General features: G+C 40.1%; 1 protein-coding gene across 1 annotated transcript; it reads left to right on the forward strand.

Moving 5' to 3' along the window:
* Positions 1-1038: 1038 nt before the first annotated feature.
* Positions 1039-23144, forward strand: LOC134317118 (testis-expressed protein 2-like). The gene is made up of 11 exons (XM_062997821.1): positions 1039-2517; positions 5734-5934; positions 6355-6670; positions 6793-7010; positions 8017-8160; positions 8268-8367; positions 10623-10743; positions 13980-14102; positions 15641-15850; positions 16465-16585; positions 18362-23144. The coding sequence occupies exons 1-11, from the start codon at positions 1039-1041 to the stop codon at positions 18506-18508; spliced, it is 3180 nt and encodes a 1059-aa protein (XP_062853891.1). The 3' UTR covers positions 18509-23144.
* Positions 23145-24620: the final 1476 nt, after the last annotated feature.

The following is a 24620-nucleotide window of genomic DNA, read 5'->3' on the forward strand; positions in this document are numbered from 1 at the left end:
AACCAGCTTTAATTTCTTAATTTCCTTCGCTCCCCACGTGCATCAATGAGCCTTGGCCGCCCATGACCCTGTCGTCGGTTTACCACTGTTCCTTACTTGGACCACTTTTGATAGATACTGTCCACTGCAGACCCCACAAGAGCTGCAGTTTTGGAGATGCTCTGACCCAGTTGTCTAGCCATCACAATTTGGCCCTCGTCAAAGTTGCTCAAATCCTTACGCTTGCTCATTTTTCCTGCTTCTAACACATCAACTTTGAGAATAAAATGTTCACTTGCTGCCTAATATATCCCACCCACTAACAGGTGCCGTGATGAAGAGATAATCAGTGTTATTCACTTCACCTGTCAGTGCTTATAATGTTATGCCTGGTCGGTGTAAACTACAATAATGTGGTTGCATAAGTATGTGTACCCTGTTATAATTGTGGATGTGGCTGTGTTAAAAATGAACAAATCACATTGAAACTATGTTAAATGGTAGTCAGTACCCGCCATCAATTGAAGTGACTTTTCCAGAAATGTAGATGTTGCATCTTACACCAAAAGCCATGGTCTAGGCATCCAGGTGGCGAAGCAGGATATTTTGCTTGCACACCAGCACCGAGTTTCTGAAGTCCTCGGTTTGAAACTCGGTGTTGCCACCGGTCGGCTGGGCGCCATCTAGTGGGCATAATTGGGAGTTCCTGCAGCAGATACTAATTGGCCACCGCATCTGCAGTGTGGGGGCCGGACTATGTGTGAGGTGGGGATCTTCATACGCTGTGTAAGGACCCTGATTGGCTGAAGAGATGCCTGTGCAGAATGCAGGGGTGAGAAGAGAAGGACTGTGCACGTGTCGGAAGAGGCGTGTACAGTGACGCGCTCTCCTCGGATGCTATCGGGTATCCCTCAGCAGCGGAAGAAAAATTGAGTGCACTACATCGGGAGGAAAATGGGGAGAAAATGCATTTTTAAAAAGTGCCAGCAATGTCTGTGTAATTGACGTTTTTGTCTTCTCTCTTTTTTGTGCAGACTCTGAAATAACTGGAGTGGCACAATGACTAGCAAGAAAGGTGGTCATACTGACCGACCCTTGCTTTCAGCCTTCAGGTCAGCTTCTGCTCCTAAACTGAATGTTAAACACCAGCCCCAAGAGACCGCTATCCATTACTCTGCTTTGGGCAAGGAGGAGGATGACGAGGAAGAGGACTTCTGTGAAATGTTAGAGCCATCAAGTAATGCAGTGGCAAAGAGTCAAGAAGTTGTAACAGCTTTGGAAGCAAGTGAAGACCTTATTCTTGAAGGAGAAACTGAAAGGAAGTCTGTCATCAATGTTGCTGAAGTTACAGTCGAAACAGATGAACAAAACACTAATAATCAAAAGATTGGTCTATCTCCCTCTGCTACAACCATTCCTGGGGCTGCAAAAGCATCAGAGTCCCCTTCAGGTGCTACCAGTTCCTCACCTTCCAAATCTTTGTCCCTTCCCTCAATGGACAAAGCCTTTATTAACCTTGTAAAGTCATTGTCTACCGATCTGGAGCCTCGTGAGGGAATCCCTGCCCCTCCCTCTCTGCGCAATCGTCAACTAATAAAGAACCTTGTCAAGTCCTTGTCCACAGATTCCACTCAGGATCCAGCAGGGTCAAACCGGCCTTCGGACTCTCGCCTCAATTTGCAGCTCTTTAAACAGTTTACCCAGTCTCGCGCCACCACAAGTACTGGAGACTCCAAAACTGCTCCGACCTCTCCGTTAGCCTCACCTGACAATCGCTTCTCCTTTAAAGTGTCGGAGGTGGAGGCCCGCATTGAAGACACAAAACGACGTTTTTCAGAGGCCATTTCTGATCCTTTGCATTTGATCAGCAAGTTCATGGGAGATGAAACTTCAAGTATTTACAGACCCAAAACTGTACCAAGTGCCTCAGAATTGACTAGCTTTTCTAGTATAAATGGCCATCTGGAGAACAACAACAATTATACTATTAAGGAAGAAGAAGACTGTGTAGAAGATGGTATTACCCCGGATGCATCTGAGCAGGTCTCGGGTGCTGAAAGCAAGGCTACAACCAAAACCTCTCTGCCCTCTTTAGGACTTGACAAGTGTTCCATGTCGACGCTGGTCAAGCAAGAGGATGAAGAGTTCTGTGAACTTTACAGTGAAGACTTTGACTTCTCTGCGGATACAGAGATACCGCTCGAATGTAATGAGGACAATAAAAATGGACGCCGTACTTCTGTGCCTTCTGGTCAGAGCAACAACACCTCAAGCAAAGACGAACCGAACCTTGAGTCTGCATATAGTATTCCACATAAGACTTTGTTTGCTCTGACCATCATTACCTATGGCTGCTTCGTTCTACCTTTGCCTAATTACCTTGCTGGAATGCTGCTGGGTTTAGCACTAGGGTTCATGCTAGCCATTGGTTTGGTGTGGAAGACGCGACCAAGGAGACAAGATCTAAGAAGTCACAGAAGGTCAAAGGACCTGTGGAACATTGCACAGCTGGATATCAAAGAACCAGGCATGTTCAAGGTTAGTCCTATTATAGTTATTGTTTGCCTATTTGTTTTAACTTAATATTTAGTGTTACATGTTATACATCTTAAACCTCAAAGCTTAGGATGGGTGTCTGCATACCTTTGCCTTTTGGTGTAGATACAGTTAAATTCAGTGACTGATGTGTCTTCAGTTTGTTTTTATTTTAAGAGGAGTGGTTTCCAGGGTTTAGGATTACTTGCTGTCTGTATAAATATGTAAAACCAGTATGGGCACATTTTTTTTTGCCATGTTGCCAGGTGCAACTTCAAGGACCGTGTCACTTTCAGCCGGTATGAGAGGAATTGTTCTATGTGACGTAATTCAATATGATGCTGAAAGTAGCCATTAAAAGATTATAAATTGTGCTAATCCATCCATTCAGCTGCAGATTTATCTAACCCCATCTAAGATTAGAGTTTATGACAGGAGACAATATGGGATTTATAGAAGGGAGGCAAGGAGAAAACCACCACTCATTAAGATAAACATTAATGCTTGTGTGACATTTGCCAAGAAAGGACTTGGATGATCCTTTGAGATAATGTTTCCAAATCTGAACAATAACAGCACTTTGGTCTCATCATGTATGCGAAAAGCAAATTAATCTGTCAAGGGGTGAGTGCCTTGTGACCTCCACACCTGAGTAGATAATGGGGGGAAAGGTTTAGAAGACGTAACCATGGCAGAACAATACTGTTTTACATTTTCAGCATTTAGCAGACGCTTTTATCCAAAGCGACTTACAATTATCATTGAATACGATTTAAGCAATTGAGGGTTGAGAGCCTTGCACAGAGGCCCAACAGTGGCAACTTGGCAGTGGTGGGGCTTGAACCAGCAACATTCTGATTACTAGTCAAATACCTTAACCGCTAAGCTACCACTGCCCTATTTTGCTATCACTGCCTGTATGCTTATTCGATGTACAGCACTTTGGTCAACGTAAGTTGTTTTAAGAGTGCTTTATAAATAAAATTTACTTACTTACTTACTTACTTACTATTTTAGAAAAGCTGCACACACTCACAAAAGAAATTACAATTGTAATAAGTAAATAAACCAAATAATCCAATTCTAAATATTAATAAAACTAAACAGAATTTAAAGCAGTCTGAGGTGGGCTTTAAGGGAAGAAGAAATTTAGACTGCATGGGACTTGAGATGAAACAAAAAAGTGCAGCTCCAACAGCCCAGCTACTTGATCCACCAGTGAGTTACAACTCAAAGGCTCATCAAACTCGACAAAAAACACCGTCACTGTTACGCGTTCTAGTGAGGAGCTGCAAAACCTAAAATTTGCTACCTCTTACCACATGAGTTGCTGGAAATTGAAGCTTGAAACCGCTAGAATGAAGGCTAGTGAAGGAACCAGAACCAGTGTGTCAGGGGTTCTGATAGTGAGGCAGAAGACTCTGAGCTGAGTAAAGCATTGTCCAAAGTTGTAGTGAAAAACATTTATTTATATAGCGCTTTTCACAATAGACATTGTCTCAAAGCAATTTTACAAAATCCAGGACCAACAGATACAAAAACCCCTGTTGAGCAAGCTGAGGGTGACTGTGGCAAGGAAAAACTCCCTGAAAATTACAGGAAGAAACCTTGAGAGGAACCAGACTCAGCAGGGCCCATCCTTCTTGGGTGGCCAGGAGGATACTTTAAATAAATAGGATTTACATAAATCATATAAACACAGAATTAAATGAACTAAAAGTTATAACTGGCAATAAATAAATAAATAAATAAATAATAATAATAATAATAATAGAGTTATTATTCGGTCTAGTCTTCAATAAAGTCTGTAGTGAGTTCTTGCCATTCTTGGTGCAATTACGCCAGACCCGTCACATCCGGCAGGAGCAGCATCGTTGTCACGGCAGTCTCGACTTCAATCCTTAACCTTGGCGGGTAAACAGGTTTCCATCAGAATGCCTTCGGGGTAAAACAGAGAATGTAGTTACAGTTTTTCTCAGTTGCTTTGGTGCATTTCTCACATCACTATTAACATTTGCACAACAGTAAGTGCATTTCTCAAAACAATTAGTACAAACTGCAAAACCTAGTCGATAACCTGCAAAAGCGTGTCACTTGCTCAAAAACGATAGTTAATTCCTCAAAAGCAAATATTCATGTCAATGAAAGTGTCAGTGTCATCAAAATAAAAAGTCCTGACACCACTGTTTATGAACAAGACAGTCAAATGGCTTTGTCATGTTTTCATTGTGACAGTTCACTCTAAGTGTTTTGCAATGCAAAAAAGTCAGATCATGGTGACACTACCTGAAAATGCTCAAGACAGCACTATACACTATTAGCACACCCATTTGAAATCTGCAGTTAAGTTACACATTACTGTATTTAGTGAGGTAAATGAGTACAATACGTATGTTTCACATTTTTACTGCATATGCTCTTTGCAATTCTAATTTGTTCACAGCATTGTGCTTAAGCAAAGTACAAACTTGTTTACAACAAACATAAGAAACACCCTTTGGGTAGAGCTGTACACAACTGTAAACAATATTGCAGTACATATTGGAACTGAATTGGAACATACAACATACTGATTTTGACAACTAGTTCAACATGTTTGTGTGTAATGATTCAAGCAATGAAATGAGGGCTATTAGTTTCATAGGGAATGACTAACAGTTATGAGAATTTTAATTCTGATCAGAGAAATGCACCAAAGCAATTGAGAAAAACTGTAAACAATGTACAATGCTAGTTGAGTAAAACAGTTTTACAGAGTTTTAGACTCAGCCCTAATTATTACAGCATAACTAAAAGGGAGAGCGAGCAGGTAACAAGGTCATGAAGGCTTTCATAGGACATCAGCGCCCACCTCTCCTACCCAAACCTGAGTGATCGGACATTTGATGAGGCACAGGGAGTGATTGAAGTAAGAACTACACTTTTGGTAAACCTGTTCCCCCTTTCTACCTTTCAGCCAAGCATGAGCATAGCAGTCAAGGGAGCAGTCAAAGGTCGTCTTATTAGTGTACATTTTAAGTATCAGTAGAGGCACAGTTGATTCTGTTTTAATCATGATCATTTTTGAAGCATACTTGTTAAATATTAATGACCTGTCCAGTTATGCTCAAGCTCTGTGAAACTAGTGCATAATGACACAAGAATGTATTTGTTTTTTAAATGCTTGCCTGCTTATGCAGCTCTTTGCATATGACCAATTAGTTTCCTTCTTTCCTGCAGGGCTGGATGAACGAGATTCATAACTACGATCCAGAAATGTACCACGCGACCCTCACCCACTCAGTCTTTGTACGCTTGGAGGGCTCAACCTTGAGGATCTCCAAACCAAACAAGAACATTGCCCGGCGGGCCAGTTACAGTGAGCCCAAACCAGATGTCAGCTACATCAGCCAAAAAATCTACGACCTTACAGACAGCAAGGTGTGTGGGTGACGAAGTTTTATTGTCTTTTCAGTGCTTTCAACAAAACACTATTTGCTGTATATTCCTTTCAATTGAGTTAATTGTGACTGACACACTGGTGTAGTTAGTACTGTGGGGACTGCACGGCAACTGTGGGGCTTCTGGATTCTGGAGGTTTAGCTTGTTCTTCCTGTATCTACATGGATGGTCAGGTATTCTGTCTTTCTCCTTGCACCCTCTCATAAACATGCAGATGTGGATTGGCTGCTCTAAATTGCCTGTTTCCACTCCGCTTTGGTTGTGTTCCTGCTCCTTGCCCAGAGTTTTCAAGAAGCAACAGACCTACAGAACCCACAAACAGTTTAAACAATTTAAATACTGGGATTTTCTACTCCTATGCTCCCGAAATCATTCTGATTTGTTTGTTGTTCTGTGCAGATATCCCTGGTACCCCAGAGTCTCGCCAGGAAGCGGGTGTGGAACAAAAAGTACCCCATACGTATTGAGCTGGCCAAGCAGAATAACTTTATTACTAAAGCTGAGTTAGAGAGAGCTTCAGAGGAGAAGGAGAATCCGGACAATACAAACTCACAGGATAAAGGCAGAGCAGATTCGGAGCGTGATCCACCCACAGTGTACCTGTTCGGGAGGACAGGAAGAGAGAAAGAGGAGTGGTTTAGGAGACTACTACTGGCATCCAAACTGAAATCTGAAGCAACCAGGCAGACGGCTATCCTGCCAGCTAGTAAGAGTGGTAAGTGAGTAAGCTGCTGCTAAATTGTGCGTTCATGTTTCACATTACCTATTAGCAATGTTGTATTTTAACGCAGCTAGCTGGAGCAGATACTAATTTTGTGTTGTGTTGTGTTCGTGTAGCTCCTGCTCTGTCTCACAGCCGCAGCAGTAGTAAAAGCAGTCTGGATGAGCTTCTGTCATCCCAGGCTGCTAAGAGAGAATCGATTGCAAGTGCCAAACAGAAAGCTCTGCTGGATTACAGCATCTACATGGCCAATTATATCAACACTTCTAAAGAGAACAGTGCCAACACCAGTCCCAGAGAAAGCCCACACAGCAGCCCTGGACTGGGCAAAAAGGTACTGCCAGAGTGTCTTTATGTTTGATTTGTGTGTGTATATGTATTAAATTGTTATATATACACTGATCAGCCATAACATTAAACCCACCTCCTTGTTTCTACACTCACTGTCCATTTTATCAGCTCCACTTACCATATAGAAGCACTTTGTAGTTCTACAATTACTGACTGTAGTCCATCTGTTTCTCTACATTGAAGAACAGGGTGAAAGCAGGCTAAAAAAGTATGGTCAGGACCCCCCACAGAGTAGGTATTATTTAGGTGGTGGATCATTCTCAGCACTGCAATGACACTGACATGATGGTGGTGTGTTAGTGTGTGTTGTGCTGGTATGAGTGGATCAGACACAGCAGTGCTGCTGGAGTTTTTAAATACCGTGTCCACTCACTGTCCACTCTATTAGACACTCCTACCTAGTTGGTCTACCTTGTAGATGTAAAGTCAGAGACGATCGCTCATCTATTGCTGTTTGAGTTGGTCATCTTCTAGACCTTCATCAGTGGTCACAGGATGCTGCCCACGGGACGCTGTTGGCTGGATGTTTTTGGTTGGTTGACGATTCTCAGTCCAGCGGTGACAGTGAGGTGTTTAAAAACTCCAGCAGCACTGCTGTGTCTGATCCACTCATACCAGCACAACACACACTAACACACCACCACCATGTCAGTGTCAGTGCAGTGCTGAGAATGATCCACCACCTAAATTATACCTGCTCTGTGGTGGTCCTGGGAGAGTCCTGACCATTGAAGAACAGCATGAAAGGGGGCTAACAAAGCATGCAGAAAAACAGATGGACTGCAGTCAGTAATTGTAGAACTACAAGGTGCTTCTAATATGGTAAGTGGAGCTGATAAAATGGACAGTGAGTGTAGAAACAAGAAGGTGGTTTTAATGTTATGGCTGATCGGTGTGTGTGTGTATATGGATAGATAGATAAATATAGATATATAGATAGTGTGTGTGCAAGTAAAAAAAAATATGTGCTTCTCCTTTTTACCAATCAGTTGCCAAACATCCCAGAAAAAGAGGGGGGGGCTGTGTGCTGGGTAAATGCTCTAATAGGCCGGATTGCGTGGGACTTCCTCAGGGAGACACATTGGGCCGACTGGGTGTCAAAGAAGATCCAGATGAAGCTCAGCAAAATTAGGGTAAGTTGCCCTGAGCCTCCTTCAACATGAAGTAGCCGTGGTAGACGTGGTTCACCCACTGTAAATCAATAGATGAACTGGAATTCATTTTGCTCATGCTTTTTCAGTTGCCTTACTTCATGAATGAGCTGACTTTGACAGAACTTGACATGGGCAATTGCACTCCTAGAATCCTCGGGGCTTCTCAACCCTTAGTGGACCATCAAGGTGAGCTGAAATTTATTTACAATCTACTAAATACAGCTCATGTTTACTTCTTCAGTGGATTTTGACTTGAACTAGGGCTTATTTATGCTCCAGAAACGTACTGTATTAATTACATTTACATTTTTGGCATTTAGCAGACGTCTTTTTACAAAGTGACTTACAGTACTGTGACAGTATACAGTCTAAGCAATTGAGGGTTAAGGGCCCTGCTCAACGGCCCAACAGCAGTGTTAACCTGGCACCAACCTGGCAGTGGTGTGGCTTGAACCAGTGACCTTCTGATTACTAGTCCAGTACCTTAGCCACTAGGCTACAATGTGTTAATTAGGCCCCATGATAGGTCTGATGTGTCACATAATGGGATTATAGTTTTGTATGTTTGTAATGAGTTAATAATGTATAATAACCTATAGTAACCTAGGCTCTGGGTACAATAAGAATAAATGAAACCCCTGTTATTATTTTGTATGTTGAACTAAAGATGTCTGTCATCAGTGCTCTGTAACTGTTTAGTCACTGACTTCTAGTCTTGAAGTGCCATCTGTCACAGATCAGCTGAACACAATGTAACAGTAGTCTATTGAGAAAATACCCCTTTTATACCCCTCTAAAATCAGAAGATGTAAATATAGCTGTGTTATCAGAATGCCTTTGTCATATACAGTACATATTCATGTGTACAGTACAATGAAATTCTTTTTGGCTTGTTTGGAAGCTGTGGAGTGAGCGCAGGGCCAGCCATTGTTAGGCGACCCTGGAGCTGTGAGGGTTAAAGGCCTTGCTTAAGGGCCCAGCCCTGGCTGCATGGCAGAGCCAGGATTCAAACCCACAACAGTTTTACCCACTGAGCTGCCACCAATAAAAAATGCTTCAGGAAGTTGTATTTTTGTTCTGAGGAAATTTTATAGTATTCAAGTATTTAATTTTGTTTTGGTAGTGGGAGCATAGTGTTTAAGATACTGGACTAGTACTCTGAAGGTTGCTAGTTCAAGCCCCATCGCCAAGCTGCCTTTGTTGGGCCCCAGAGCAAGGCCCTTAACCTTCAACTTCTTAAACTGTATTTAGACACAGTTGTAAGTCAATCTGAATAAAAGTGTCTGCTAAATGCCGCAAATGTGAACATGTGAATTTTTTTAAATAGTTTGCTACTATGTCAGCTTAACAGCCTTTTAATGTTCAACATGTGGTAATTATTAGTATGTCCAATGCAAAGTGAAACTAGAAAACTATACCACATTGGCATCACTTTGATCAATCTCCTAGTGTTTGTTATCAAGTCTGTGATTTCATGTGATCATTAAATGTCAAGTTAAGTGACGTAATGTACATTCAAACATCCGAGTCCAGTCATTCTGACTCACTCACTCAAAGCTGAACTTTGCTCCATTATCAAGTGAGTGCTCTGCTATATTAGCCCAGATTGGCTCAGGTTCAGGAGTGTGGGTGTTGTTCTCTGACCTCTTACTGGCCTTCTGTATGATTAATTCGATTGCAAAATCAAGTGTCCCAATACGAAAGCTCTGATTCTTTTGTAACAGAAACTACAGTGACAGGTATGTTTCTTTAAACATAGACTCAGATTATAGTCTACAATGACTATACTACAACAATCCTATGGTGCACAGGTGGCGCAGCAGTAAAACACGTTAGCATACCGTTAGAGTTGACATCTTGAACTTGTCTGTTTGGATCTCGCCTCTGCTACCGGCAGGCTGGGCGCCTACACGAAAAATTATTGGCTTGTTTCTCAGGGAGGGTGCCGGAGGGGATTCCTCATAACTGATGCAATTACGACGTGTCGAAGGGGTGTGTGTTAGTCACAGCTCTCCTCAGCCAGGAGTGGAGGTCAGCATCAGTAGAGACGAAGCGTAATACAATCGGTTAATTTAATACGACTAGATTTAAAGGAAAATTAGGGGGGGAAATGCAAAAAAATACTGCAGCAATTCTATTAAACACAGTATTTTGTTCTGTGTTTAGCAAGAAAATAAATGAACACAGTTAGATGAATAATGAAAGAGAAATTAAGAAGCCTAAAGACTCAAAGTTAGGATGTTCAGAAGAAACGCTGTCCATACAGTCGCTAGAGGTTCGTTAGTTCATAGCACTAAGTCAGAGTGATGGGAACGTTTTCCATAATCTCTCACTTGTCATGAATGTGACTTACAAAAAGCATCCAGTTATTTATCAGATGGATCACAAATCAGTGTTGGTTGGTCAGCAATTTTTTCTTATTTAATGTCTCTGTCTTTCAGGTCTCTGGTTTGATTTGGAGATCTCCTATAAGGGTTCGTTTCTCATGACTCTGGAGACAAAGATGAACCTGTCACGTTTAGGAAAGGAGGCAGAGGGTCTTGGAGAGTTTGGGAAAGATGGGTAAGTCCAGCATGTATTTCACCAACATGGTGTAAATAAAGTTTAAATGAGCTACTTGGTCAGACATTGTAGGTTTGAAGTGAACTAAGGCTGCAATGTTGGTTTAATGTTTATGATTGTTTACATGTTGCTTTTTCTGTGTACATCATTAGTTCTCAAACTGTTACACATCAGGTTTAAAATTAATTACATGCTGTTTATGATCTTGTTGCAGAAACTTTTGATTAGTTTAGCTTTAATCATTTCACTTGACTGCAATTTAACAACCTGTCTTCTGCTTTCATCTTTGTACTGACTCTTTTTTTATTCCTTCTCTCTTGGTCTTCTCCCTCTCGGTAAGTATCACTGCATCTTTCCTGAACAATTCTTCCTTTTGTTAGTTTTGCTTATGGAGGATTTGTACACAGTGTGGCATTTTTTTAAGAGGAGCAGAAACACAGCAAAAAAAGAGATCCTGTATATGATCATACTTAGTTTTTATTTTTTTATTTAGACGTTATTATATAGTGTGTTGCTGTAAAATTCTTCTGAGAGTGCACATAAGCACAATCAGAGTTGACACTGGTGGCATCTTCAGTACAGTTCACTACAGTAATCAGCAGTAATGGATTGGGCAGAATGAAGGAAGAGTGGATGGTACTCGTTCTTCAACCACACAGCTGGTTATTTAAGTTCATTCCTACAACTTACATTTGTAATTTTTAATACTAGTAATGTTTTCCGAGAGCTGCGTATAGATGTCCGTTCCTGCTAAGAAACTAAAAGATTTATTTGTTGCAGTCTAGAAAGAGCCTGAAATACAGAGCAGCCAAACAAGTGATCAGAATGTACATGAAAAGGCAGCATTTGAAGTAAATGGCAAATTACATACCGAGTAAATATAATAAAGATTAAAGCTCTGCATTCATCACATCACCTTTGTGTTTCTTACATTCCTTTACCACTGCATGTAGATAAGCTAAGTGGTTAGCCAGGAACTAGGTCAATGCAAGAACGTAAACACAAATGACAATGCAGGGCCGAAACATTCTGTTACTGTAGAGGTTACAAAATTAGTATGAATTGGGGCAATACTGCAATACTCCAAATGCAACTCGAGCCACAACAGATGAACAGTATGTGCTAATTATGTTAATGGTGCTGGTGTGTTTTTTCTGGCTGCAAGTGTAACCAGGTGCACAAGAGGCTAGTAAATGTATAAACATTTTTTAAAAATCCTTATAAACTTAAACTTAAAATAAGCATTATTTAAAAAAATATGTGGCTATATTTCAGTATTTCTCCACAATACATCTGCCACCCGCACTACCTGTTTAACCTCCTGCTCCTGCTCGCACCTGTCCGAGTCAGTATTGTCATAAGTAGGGTCGAAATTCAAAGATCACAGATTTCATGGATTTTTAAAGAAAAGTAACACATTTAATGGCAGTTATTAAATTACATTCATTTATTGAATGATAGAATAAATGTAAGCTACAATACACATCACAGCTACCTTAATAGTTGAATGTAAACCTAGAACATCCAGTGATGATGCGAGGCTTAACGCTCAAAAACGTGTCCGTGTTTTGACACACCCCTCTCTGCGTCCACAGAATTGGTTAAGAGTTTTCCAAACTTAGTTAACGCGAGTCGTGTTTTTAGCCGCTTTACACCTTGACATCTTGAACATTTTGACTAAGCGATTGCTAACTGAATTGCCGAAGGATTGCTCGGACCGCCTCATAGTGCAAATTAACCAGTAAATGTGAGGAACTTGAAAACTACCGAATGAAAAAATGTAAAATTGTTAAACACAAACCTTAAAGTTTGATTTTGTCTTACAGCAAACTGCATATTACATGAGAAAAGTCTCATTTCACGGTTCGTGACTCGATTTTCACAGCCGTAAATTAGGTAGAGCCTTACTCGTAATAGGATTATGTGCCTAGCCTTAATCTGATCCTAAATCAGCATAGCCCTGAACTCAAATTCACTGGGTTTACATTAGTATAACTTCAGCTTGTTAGAACTGGTGCTTTAGTGATTCTGCTCCTCTTTAAATCCACATCCCTGCATGTTTTCCTTTTCACATGTATATCATCTCTGTGTCTACAAGTGACCACCTTGCCAACTCATAATTCAGCTCATAGGTTCTGGGGTTTACTTCAACCCAGGAAAAATGAATAAATAAAATAAAAGCAATTATTTGGATTTGTTTGAGGTCTAGATTCGTGTCAGTTTTTGTATGGATAAGAAATGAATTAGAATTAGAATTTGTAGCCGAGACCTGGATTAGTCCTAGATCATGTTCATTTGTCTTTGTGTGCTTCTATATCGCATGAAAATGGTTGCTGTAAAATTACTGATATTTTTTTACTTACAGTTTCTTTTACATGATGCTGTTTTTTATTCCATCTTGTCTTCATTCATAACAGCATCTCATTGCTGCCCTCTGAAATACAGTTTGCGTAATGCATTCAAGAAAATGTTTTAAAATCCTCCAAATATTGTTGGTGGAGGGCTGTATGCTTCTGTCTTCATATTCCACAGATACAAGCTGGAGACAATAATTTGTTCTTGAGTGTGTGCATGTTTGTGTTTAGTGGGATTGTGTAAAGTGTGAGCATGCATATCATTTATCAGGGGTTCTCAACCTGTTTTGGCCAGTAAGCCTGTTTTAAGGCTCAGAATGTGGTCAGTTCTTCAGTGCATACTACAGAATGTTTAGAATAATCATTTTCATGTATGTGAAAAGTAAAGAAATAGAAGTTTCATTGTTTGTATTCTATAAATACTCCTTTACATATTGCCTCAAAATCACATTTCACAGATTACACAATCGATTCCGGTAGCTTTGCTGGATCTGCTTGGTGCATTAAGTTTGCAGCCTGGTGGACTGTGGCCAGAGAATCATTTTCTGATCAACAGTTCAGCAGAGCTTAACTAATTTCACCTCTTACCCAGGGTTGATTGTCCAGACTAGTGACATCATGAAATCTTAAAGAAATGCATAGTTATTTGCCTTCAGTTTGTATTAATTTCTGGTGACCACACAGGTTTGCGACCTCAAATATGAGACCCTGTGTTCTGCCTGCACACTAAATGTAAAATTTACCAAAGTGTTTGTTCGGTTCACCTAAGCCTGCAGTTTAGGGGTCATTAAATTAATAAATCAGGATAAGGATAGGGTTTTGTGTAAAAAAATTTTTTAGTCTTTCTCTTGACTAAACAGTAAATGTTTGTGGTTCTCTCAGACACAGGCCACGTACGTACTGCCTGGCCGATAGTGATGAGGAGTCATCCAGTGCAGGATCTTCAGATGAAGACGATGGGACAGAGAATGTTGCTGATAAAAACCTGCCACTAGGCGCAGAGGGGTGAGCAAACATGTATTGTTTTATCCATCTCCCTTTTGACTGTCAGAGGTCTATGATAATGGTTCCCAAACTGTTTAGGAATAGGGCACCTGCGGAAACAATTTATGCAATTTATGATATAGCATTTATGAGTCACTAAAATGTACAATTATCATTCTGCATCTTTTGGTTCTCATAACCAGGATAAAAACACACAAAAAAACTACCCGTACCTAGACCCATAAAAGAAATCCCTACCTAATAAAATAAAACAGCACTAACATATCTTGGAGCCATAAAAATATAAACAGAACTCAATATAAAGAAAAAAAAAAAAAAACAGCCGCTCAGGTGGCGCAGCGGTGAAAAGAAACGCGCTGCAACCAGGGCTGGATTCTGAGAAGCGTGGTATCGAATCCAGCCTTGCTTTACCGGTTCGAAGCCGAGTGGCTATATGAGCAACGATTGGCCGGTTGCTCATGTGGGCTGTGGGACAAAGAACCGGATGTGGGTCTCTCTCTGTCAGAATGCGATTGCGTTCTCTGCCGGCTGATTGGAGGCGCTTACACAGAGATGGGAGAGGGTGCCCTTGGGGTGTGTCTCTCCGCATGCAACGCTAGGTGGCGCCAAACTCGTCAATGTGTGGGTGGCAAAGATGCATCTGGCTGCTGCTCGTGTTTCGGAGGGGATACGGGTTAGCTTCAATCACCTCCGTCAGGGCAGGGTTCGGCATAGACAGAGAGGAAGCACGATGCTAATTGAACAATTGGATGCGCTAAAAGGGGAGAAAAAGGGGTAAAAAAAAAAAAAAAACTGTGAGGTGCCCAGGTGGCGCAGTGGGATATTCCGCAGGCACACCAGCACAGAGATTCTGAACTCCTCGGTTTGAATCTCGCCGTTGCCACCGATCTGCTGGGCACTATCTAGCAGACATAATTGGCAGTGTTTGTAACACTGTGACACGTCTCTGCTAGGGCGGATTGGCAGATAGAGAGGCGCCTGTGCAGGATGCATGGGTGAAAAGGGGTTCCGCAAAGGGCTGCACGCGGGTCAGAGGAGGCATGAGCAACAATATACCCACCTCGACCGCAATCAGGGATCCTCCAGCAGCGGAAGACAAATTGGCTATACTAAATTGGGAGAAAATGGGAGAAAATGCATATAAATAAAATAGGAAAAAAAGAAACTATAAACAGACAAATGTAATACCTACTATGTCATAAATGACACAAATGTGTGCTGAACTTGGCATTAAATCCAGATACAACAACTAAAACATAACCAGGATGAAGAAAATGAAACAGAATTACTATTATTAATATTCACAGGTCTGTCATTTGTCTTAGGGCATCTCACATGTACTTAAACACTTACCCTTTCCCACCTAGAGGCAATTAAAAGCTGTAGGTACAGCTACCATGCTGCCCATGCACTGAAATGATGCAGATAAATCTAATATGCTAAAACTAAAAAGCACACTGCAAAAGCTCAATGACTACATTTTAGGCAAACTGGAAATGGTGTACACGTCTTTAACCAGTCACATTTCCTCTCTGCAGGTACACTGGGGTCCACAGGCCGAGCAAGATCATGAGATTTGTGGATAAGATAACCAAGAACAAGTATTTTCAGAAGGCCACTGAGACCGAGTTTATTAAGAAGAAAATTGAGGAAGTGTCGAACACACCGCTGCTACTCACGGTAGAGCTTCAGGAGTGTAAAGGAAAGCTGGCTGTCAACATCCCGCCTCCACCTACTGACAGGATATGGTACGACTTATCAGTTACTATTACATTAATTATTAATGTGAAATACCTTGAAGAGACAGCCTTTTATTTCCTTTGGAAAACATCATTGTAAATCATCCCCGTTGTGGGATTACTCTTTAAATTACATGCTCCAAATGGATCATATTGTTTGCCATTATGGTCTCAGTTTGTATTTGTATGCTGATATTGCTTAGATTAATATCAGCACAGTATCACATAAATCATTCTTATTTTTATGTACTCCGTGTATGTTTTGTGTATATTTGAACCATAACTCCTCCCTGGGTATTATTCATTCTCTTTGAGTTCTACATGCAACCTTAAAAAAGCAACTTTAAATAAAACGTTATTGATGTTTAGAAATAAAACGTTATTGTTGTGTTAATTAATACTACTCAGAGCATCAGATTGTACAGTACAGTATATTGGCAATACAAATCTTCAGTAGAGCTTGATGCCACCCAGTGGGCTGAAACTGCAATTGCACTGGAATTGAAAGTAACCGCACATTTTAAATGAATGAGCACATTTTGATAAGTCTGTATGTTAGTGTACTAGGATGTAATAAACAGGATGAAACACTGCTGCATATTAAATAAAAGACTGGTTTTCAGGTATGGCTTTCGCAGTCCTCCGCTGTTGGAGCTGAAGGCTCGTCCCAAACTGGGAGAGAGAGAGGTGACACTGGCGCATGTGACCGACTGGATAGAAAAGAAGCTGGAGAGAGAATTCCAGGTAATGGCAGAGATTTTTTTTGTTATTTTTCTCAGTACAGTCCACATTTTTGATAGGGTCGAGTTATTCCAGAAACCTAATTGCATTTATTATTCAAGAATTTTATATAATGTGCCGCTCAGGTGGCGCAGCGGTAAAATAACACGCTGGAACCAGAGCTGGGATCTCAAATACACCGTATCGAATCTCAGCTCTGCTTGCCGGCTGAGGCTGAGCGGCCACTTGAACAACGATTGGCCTGCTGTTCGGATATGGGCGGGACTAAGTCGGATGGGGTCTCTCTCTCTCTCTCTCTCTCATGACTGGTGCAATTACGACCTCTGCTGGCTGATTGATGCCTGCACAGAGATGAGAAAAGAGTGCTCTCAGGGTGTGTCTCTCCATACACAATTCTGAGCTGCACTGCACTCGTCAAAGTGTAGGTGATAAGATGCATACGGCATGCTGCCCACGTGTTGGAGGGGGCGTGGGTTAGCTTCGTTCTCCTCAATCAGAACAGGGATCGGCATTGGTGGAGAGGAAGCATGATGCAATCGGGCAACTGGACATGGTAAAAAAGGGAGAAAAATATTTGAATAAAGAATTTGATATAATGTAAATTCATTATTCCGCTCACCTTTATTAGTGCTACATTTCTACTGCCTGCAAAACAACCCTACAAAATAATACTACCACTACCATGCTTTACAGTAGATACAGTGTTGCTGGGTTTGGAGAACTTACATTTTCACCTCCAAATGTACTCTTGGTTATGTTATTTAAATTACTCAATTTTTCTTGCATCTAAACACAAACATCTACAAAATCTCCTCAAAAAGACCTTGTCAAGCTCTGCCATCCGGCTGGCCTGGGTGGCAATTACGACCTCTGCTGGCTGGTTGATGGTGCCTGCACAGAGTTAAGGAATAATGTGGACAGAGTGTGTCTCTCCGTACACAAAGCTGATCCGCATATGAACTCCTCGTGCAGGCGAAAAGATGCAGTGGGCTACTGCACATGTGTCGGAGGGGGCATGTGACAGTCGCGCTCACCTCAATGAGAAGTGGAGATCAGCATCAGTATAGAGAAGAAGAAGAATGGCTTTGTCATACATACATACAGTATGTACAGTACAACGAAATTCTGGTGAAGCCGGGGTCAGAGCGCAGGGTCAGCCATTGTATGGCGCCCCTGGAGCAGACAGAGTTAATTTCCCAACAGTGGCTGGATGGCGGAGCTGGGATTCAAACTCTCAACCTTTCAGTTGCTAGCCCAAAGCTCTACCCACTAGGCTACCACTGTCCCAGAGAAAGCCTGATGCGGCCAGGTAATTGGATATAACTAGATTGGGAGGAAAATTGGGAAAAATGCAAGAAAAAAGGCCTTGTCAAGCAAGACACTCACTGTCAAGAAGTTAGAGAATTATTCTTCAAAGTAAAATAGCATTTACAGAACTTTTTACACCACCAAATGAACAATGAAAGTTGATGTATGTAAATCTTGAACCCAGAAGCTTTTGCCATATTATCGAGAAAATCTAACAAAGAACTTATTTATGATGAGTTTCAGATTTCAGAATTCATTCATATACATATAACAGTTGCAAAGTGCCAATGTGGGGCCCCTGAGCAAGGCCGTTAACCCTCAATTGCTTTTATTGTATTTGGTCACAATTGTAAGTCACTTTGGATAACCTCATAAGCCAAATGCCATAAATAAAAAAGTTATATAAACATAAATGTCTGTCTGTACATAGTAGGTTGCTTGTTAAATCTGAACCATGACTCCCCCTTCCAGAAAATCCTCGTGATGCCAAACATGGACGACGTCTGGCTCGGTGTCATGCGTTCTTCAGTGGATCCCCGGTCCGACACTCTTCTAACGGAAAACAAAGATCCGACGGCCAACCTCGATGCTGACATTCCACCCCCTGCAGAGCTATGAATGACCAAATCTACGTCCAGTATTGGCCAAACAGTGAGCTGATGTTGTGGGAGTGTTCTGTTTCTAAAACCCACTGGGCTTCGGTGACTCATTCATTCTTTCAGAGTGAACCTTGAAGGACATTGGATCTGAAGGCTGTGCTGCCTTGATTACTTCATCAATATCAAAATAAATTCTTGTGGAAGAAATACACGGCCAATTTTACTGAGATCTGAGATAAACAAACAGCACATTTGATATTAGATGGAAGAGTATGTGACACGATGAAGGAAGAACAGCAACAGATGTGAATATTTAATCAGGTGAAGCTTGTCTATTTGTATTTATATTGGGGGTTTATCTGTATAGAATAGAGCTGAAGCTCTTGATTTGATTGGGTTGTGCAGTGTTTCTAAGTGCCACTGTGTTGTGTGTGTGTGTGTGTGTGTGTGTGTGTGTGTGTGTGTGTGTGTGTGTGGTGATCCATGTCTGTCGATCTTTAAATATCAACTGGCTTTAATACTTTTTTATAGGTTGTGATAAATGTACAGGGTGATTTCAAAGACCTGAAGTATACAAGGGGGCCCAAGTTGACCTTGGAGATATTTGTTTAGATTAATTTATCAGTATAGTAGCAGCTACTATAGATACTGCACACCCTGCTACTGCTGCTGTTATGCCTTTTTTACATGACATGCATTTAGTCACAGTGTACTTCTCCTCCACTAGTGTAAACATTAATCCCATTACCAATCCCTCTACTTAAAGCCTAGCCTCAGGAGTGTATCGCATTTATCCATGGTGCAAGTAATCACCTGAGATTACTTAAAACATACCCCATTCAAAACTCAGCTCTGCCATCCGGCAGGCTGGACGCCTACACGAACAACGATTGCCTGTTGTTCTAGGGGGGGGGGCCGGACGGGACCTCATAACTGATGCAGTTATGACCTCTGCCTGCTAATTGATGCCACCTGCACAGAAACGAAGGATAATGCATAGATCAGGGTGCAGTCAGTCTCAGCTCTCCTCAACCAAGGTGGAGATCAACATCAGTAGAGAGGAAGCAGAATGCAATTCAGTAATTGGATATGACTAGATTGGGAGGAAAATTTGGGAAAAATGCAAAAATAAATAAATAAATACCCCAGAGATCAGTACCCAGGCTTAAAACTGTTTTTACACATGCCCAAACATATCAAACTTTTGGTCCTAACCAACTCATGTTTGAGTTCAGGGGGACGCCACAGTATCACGCTGACACTGGATTCGCCCTGCACTACACATTACGGCGTTCTGTGTTTTCCCTCAGCTGTTAATTTGTTTCTTGGCTTTTTATCCAGCTGTTGATGAGCAAGTAAAACATTTTCAGAGATATCGGGATAGTCCATATTGGTTCGATTTGACTAATCCTGGATCAACGTTTATGAGTTGCCGTAATACTGTGTCTAAATGTGCCACTCTGTATTTGAGAATTGACGGTTATTAGAAGGACAATGCTGTATATGTTGTGTGTGAATGTGTAATGCAGATTATTATAATGTGTATGTGAGTAATTAATTTGCATTAAATGCACACATGCTCTAAGCAAGATGAGCTACTGGGCCCTGGCTATATGCCCATAGTTTTTTCATTATCATCTGTACATGTCTCCATCCATATCATTTAAAACCACAGCAATCATAAACATCATCAAATGCTTACCTTTAAAAAGCTGTATCACAGGTAGAATAAAGATCCAGATAAGCACAAGTACATTGTTTTAGTACTATCCATATCATTCATAGCCAGGGGCATTTCACCAATCAAAGCAAAACCAGCCAACTATGGATTTTTGTGAGCTCATTTCCACAAAAGAGGACTGATGCTCTTCTCAAAGTCTGTTAGCTGTCCAGTGGATGGGTCATTTCACACTTTGCAAGAAGCACATGCTAGCCCTCACTCGCTGAAAAGAAACAGCTTGGCCCTGGGAATATATATTTTTATTTAAATTAAAGGTGTTGCCATCAATCACTAATTTCCATTGTAACTGTGATGCTGGCTCTACACCAAACTAACTTATACATAGTGGAAATATTTGAATTCTAAATAAGAAATAGAAGATTTTAAAATGCAGAAGTTGGTTTAACTAATAATAAATCAAAAATTGTGAGATTGACTGCAAAATCTGATGCTGTTAATTTGGACAATAAAAGGCTAACGGTGTCTTTGACATGACTTGAAGACCTTGTGGTTTGGCTGTCAATAACGAGCTATTGTGAATAGATAGAACACTACCTGAATATTTTATAAGGGCATCCACGGGTTCCAGTAGTATCTGCTCGGCTATAAGCAAATCAAGAGCTCTAGATTGAAAGGAATTGACTGGCACACTAACACAAAGATAAACAGTGCACAATAATTTCTAAATCATCTTTATTATATTACTAAATGCTCTTGAAAAACAGTTATTTTTGGCACCTTGTCAGTTAATGTGTGAGAAGGTTGGCGTATGCCTACGGTGTGTATGTATGAGTGTATAGTGCTGTTGAAACAATCATAAATGGTACCTATGTACAGTATGCAGTCTGATACTAATGAATGTATAATTTTGTGTGTATTTATAATTGCAAATTTGCCTTTCACACGACTTTGCGTTTAATACAAATCGTAATTTCTGCAGATCTTTTTTGAACAGAGAAAATTATATATGCATATATTAGAAGGATTTTCTGATTCTGTGAAGCCATTTTTTTCTATTATAAATGTTTTTTTGTTTTTAGAAAGTATGACATAACATTCCTGGGTCCGCTTTGTGGTTATGTGGAGGCTGTCGGTATAGCTTAAGTGAAGGAAACCAGGTTGAAGAAAATTAAAGCACTGCTAAAAAACTGGTCTTTTATCTCTGTAAGGACTCAAACTTTTCTAGTTCCCCAAATTTAGAATTAAGTCAGATTTTTCTTAAATTATCACCAACACAATAAATGTGTTAAACAATAAAGTAAACTTAAGTGTAAATTTGTTGTAAGATTGTGCAATAATGGTTTTTAAAACCAAGCCTTGGTGGCCGCTAGACATGTGCCCATGCGTATCGAATATCTGTAGCATATTTTCATTTAGCAGAGGTCTGTTTTTGAAGTATGCCTTGGCATCTCATCTGGGCATTTCCCAGATATTTAATAGCTGTAAAGGTGCAGCTCTTGCACTGTAATTTTCCTGCAGCAGAACCCTGTTGCTGAGTCCTAATAATTCTTGGTCTGCCCATGCTGTGGTCATGCTGTGGTCGTAAATAGATTATAGAAGGTTTAAGTGGTAGTTAGGGGTGTCACATGGAGCATCATTTGGAAAGAGGATTTCTAGAATTACTGTGTGACAAATATCACAATATATTATATAATAGATCCACACAGTTATGAGTCATATGCACAAATGAAAACGTAGAGTAATACTGTCGCTACTAAGCAGGACACTGACTTTAATTTTGAAGTTCAGGCAAAGTAAAGTAGGAATAGATGTATTTTATTACAATTTGTTTACAAAGAGAAATTGTTTACTGTTAGATTTCTCTTAAACATGCATTTTTTTTTTTTTACATTATTTTCAGAATGACTTTAATTTCCTGTTTATCCAGTAATCAGCAGTATGTTGTAAATTTTGCCTTAATTGAAGCTGATTAATGAAGTCTAAATGACATGAACCATGTTTGGTCTGTATTACTGATTTATTAATAGGAGGCAGTGTGTTTTATTATGTTATGTTATGCTATCAGTTATTAAAAATTTGATGATTCCTGGTTTGAATGGAGTTTGACAACTTGATGAGAAATGTTTTGATATAGTGGATTCAAAAAGTTTTCAGACCCCTTGACATTTTGCACTGTTGTGTTTTTTAGAAAGGACATCAGTCTATACTTAGTCTCCCATAACGACAAAGACAAACATGGTTTTAGAGTTTTTTTTTTTTATTATTTAAACTAAAAAAAAAACAGTATTTATTCAGTACTTCATAGAAATCAGGAGCATTTGTAGCTGAAAGTATACTTGGATACATATTTAAAAGTTTCTCACATGTGGATGTCGGCAGTTTATCCCATCCCATTGTGTGGTTGCATCCGTGCCCTGAGCTATGCCTTGCCACAATTTAATATTCACAGACAGTTCCTTTGACTTGATGGCTCATTTTCTATCTGACAGCGTAATTTGTTGACCCCTGAATACCCAGGTGTGTGCATTTAAAGCAAAACAGGATGCACCAGCTCACACTTTTGAAGTTTTCTCATTTACAAAATACCTTTGTAAATGAGAGATTTCAGGCTTTGATTAATGTTCAAAAAACTCTGTTTTACTTTGTCATAATGGGGGATTAAAAATGAGACTGATGGGTTATTATACCCATTTAATATGTGTAAAGAGTTGAGGGGTGTAAATACCTTCTGAACCCACTGTAAATGTGCCACACCTTGTAAGAATCAGCACAGTATTAATTAAAGGTTGGTTAATTCTTTTTCTTTGGCCATGTATGCCTTCTCCGCCAAGTGTTGCAAAAATAGTTTTTACAGACCTTATTTGCTTTCATACAATTTTTACAGAAGTTTTTTTTGCTCAGTGATAAATTGTGAGCTGATGAGTGAAATTGTTCACACAAATTCTGATTTAAAATAAAGATTTTTTTTCTTGTCTCTGTGTGATTACATGTTCTTTCAACAAATGATGGTCCACAAATACAACTTTTGCTCTACACGGTTTAACAAAATACTACTAGTATTTAAAATATTGCACTGCAAAGGATGCTCTACTTTCACATAGGTGTCCACACTTTTGTTTCACAGACTGTTGTTTCACAGGTTATTATTATTATTTGTGGCGTAGTAACTGTAGTTATAAGCCTGTGTGATTGCTCGTTTGATGCACTGGAAGCTAAATTTACTTTTTTTTTTAAAGAAAAAGGTAATTAATGTTACATTTTTTGGGGGGAATTTCAACCAATAATTGTTTCTTTACTCGCTTCAGCCAGCAGATGGCGCTGTGTAATTGTTTATATCTATAGGTACATTATTTTGCTATGAATGTTGCTAAATGTAGTACAATAATCTTTGTAAGTTTTGATCTGATTGATCAGATTGCTATATAATTACTTACAGAAGTCAGAAGTTTACATTCTAGTCTAATTATCCGGCTGCTGTGTTTTCCTCACACCTTTCAAAATGCTGTGAGTGAGTGAATGTCTTCAGTGTGGTGCCCTGCGATGGTTCACAGTGTATTCCTGCTTTTTACCAATGTTTTCGCTTGACGCAGGGCCCACCGCGACCCTAAACAGGGTAAAGCGAAACATTATAAACTTATTTTAGCTTTAGAATCTTGCTTTGTAACTTAACGGCTGCGGTCTGTGTGGAAACGCCGCGCTCAACTGTTATTGGTTCGGTACCCGGCCTCCTGTGTAGCAGTGATGGACAGTCCGGATCCTTTACATGAGTCAAATGAACTAACTCGATACAAAGAATCGATTCTTTAATTTTCGAACGGTTCTTCGGTGGTGGAACTTTTTCAAACTCAACCAACTTTTAGAGACTTCATGACTTTTCTCTGTTATAAAGCTAATAAATACATTTTACTGATTACTAATATATATGTATAAACAACAAACTATATGGTGCTGTAACTTAAAACAGGCATGAAACAATATGCATCTTCAGTAGTTACACAAAACAGTATATTCCATTTATTTACAAACCCCATTTCCAGAATGGTTGGGACGTTTTGTAAATTTTAGTAAAAAGACGAATGTTATTTTTTTAAATCTCTTGAATCTTTATTTAACAGACAAAAGCAGAAAGAAATGATTTCAGTTGTTTTACTGATCAGCCTCATTATATTGTGTAATACAGTACATTGTATTTTGATGCCTGCAACACACTCCAAAAATTGTTGGGACAGGAACGTGTTTAGCACTGTGTTTCATCACCTTTATTATTAATGAGACATTTTTATCATTTGGGAACTGAGGAAAGGATTCTCTTCTTCATGATGCATCATACATTTTCAAAAGGAGACAAATCTGGACTGCAGGCAGGTCTGTCAAGAACATTTACTTTGTGTTTACTAATCCACACTGTTTATCAATCCACACAGAATGACACCTCCTGGGTAAAGCCGTC

This window comes from Trichomycterus rosablanca, chromosome 6, assembly GCF_030014385.1.
Source record: "Trichomycterus rosablanca isolate fTriRos1 chromosome 6, fTriRos1.hap1, whole genome shotgun sequence".
In the NCBI taxonomy this organism is placed as follows: domain Eukaryota; kingdom Metazoa; phylum Chordata; class Actinopteri; order Siluriformes; family Trichomycteridae; genus Trichomycterus; species Trichomycterus rosablanca.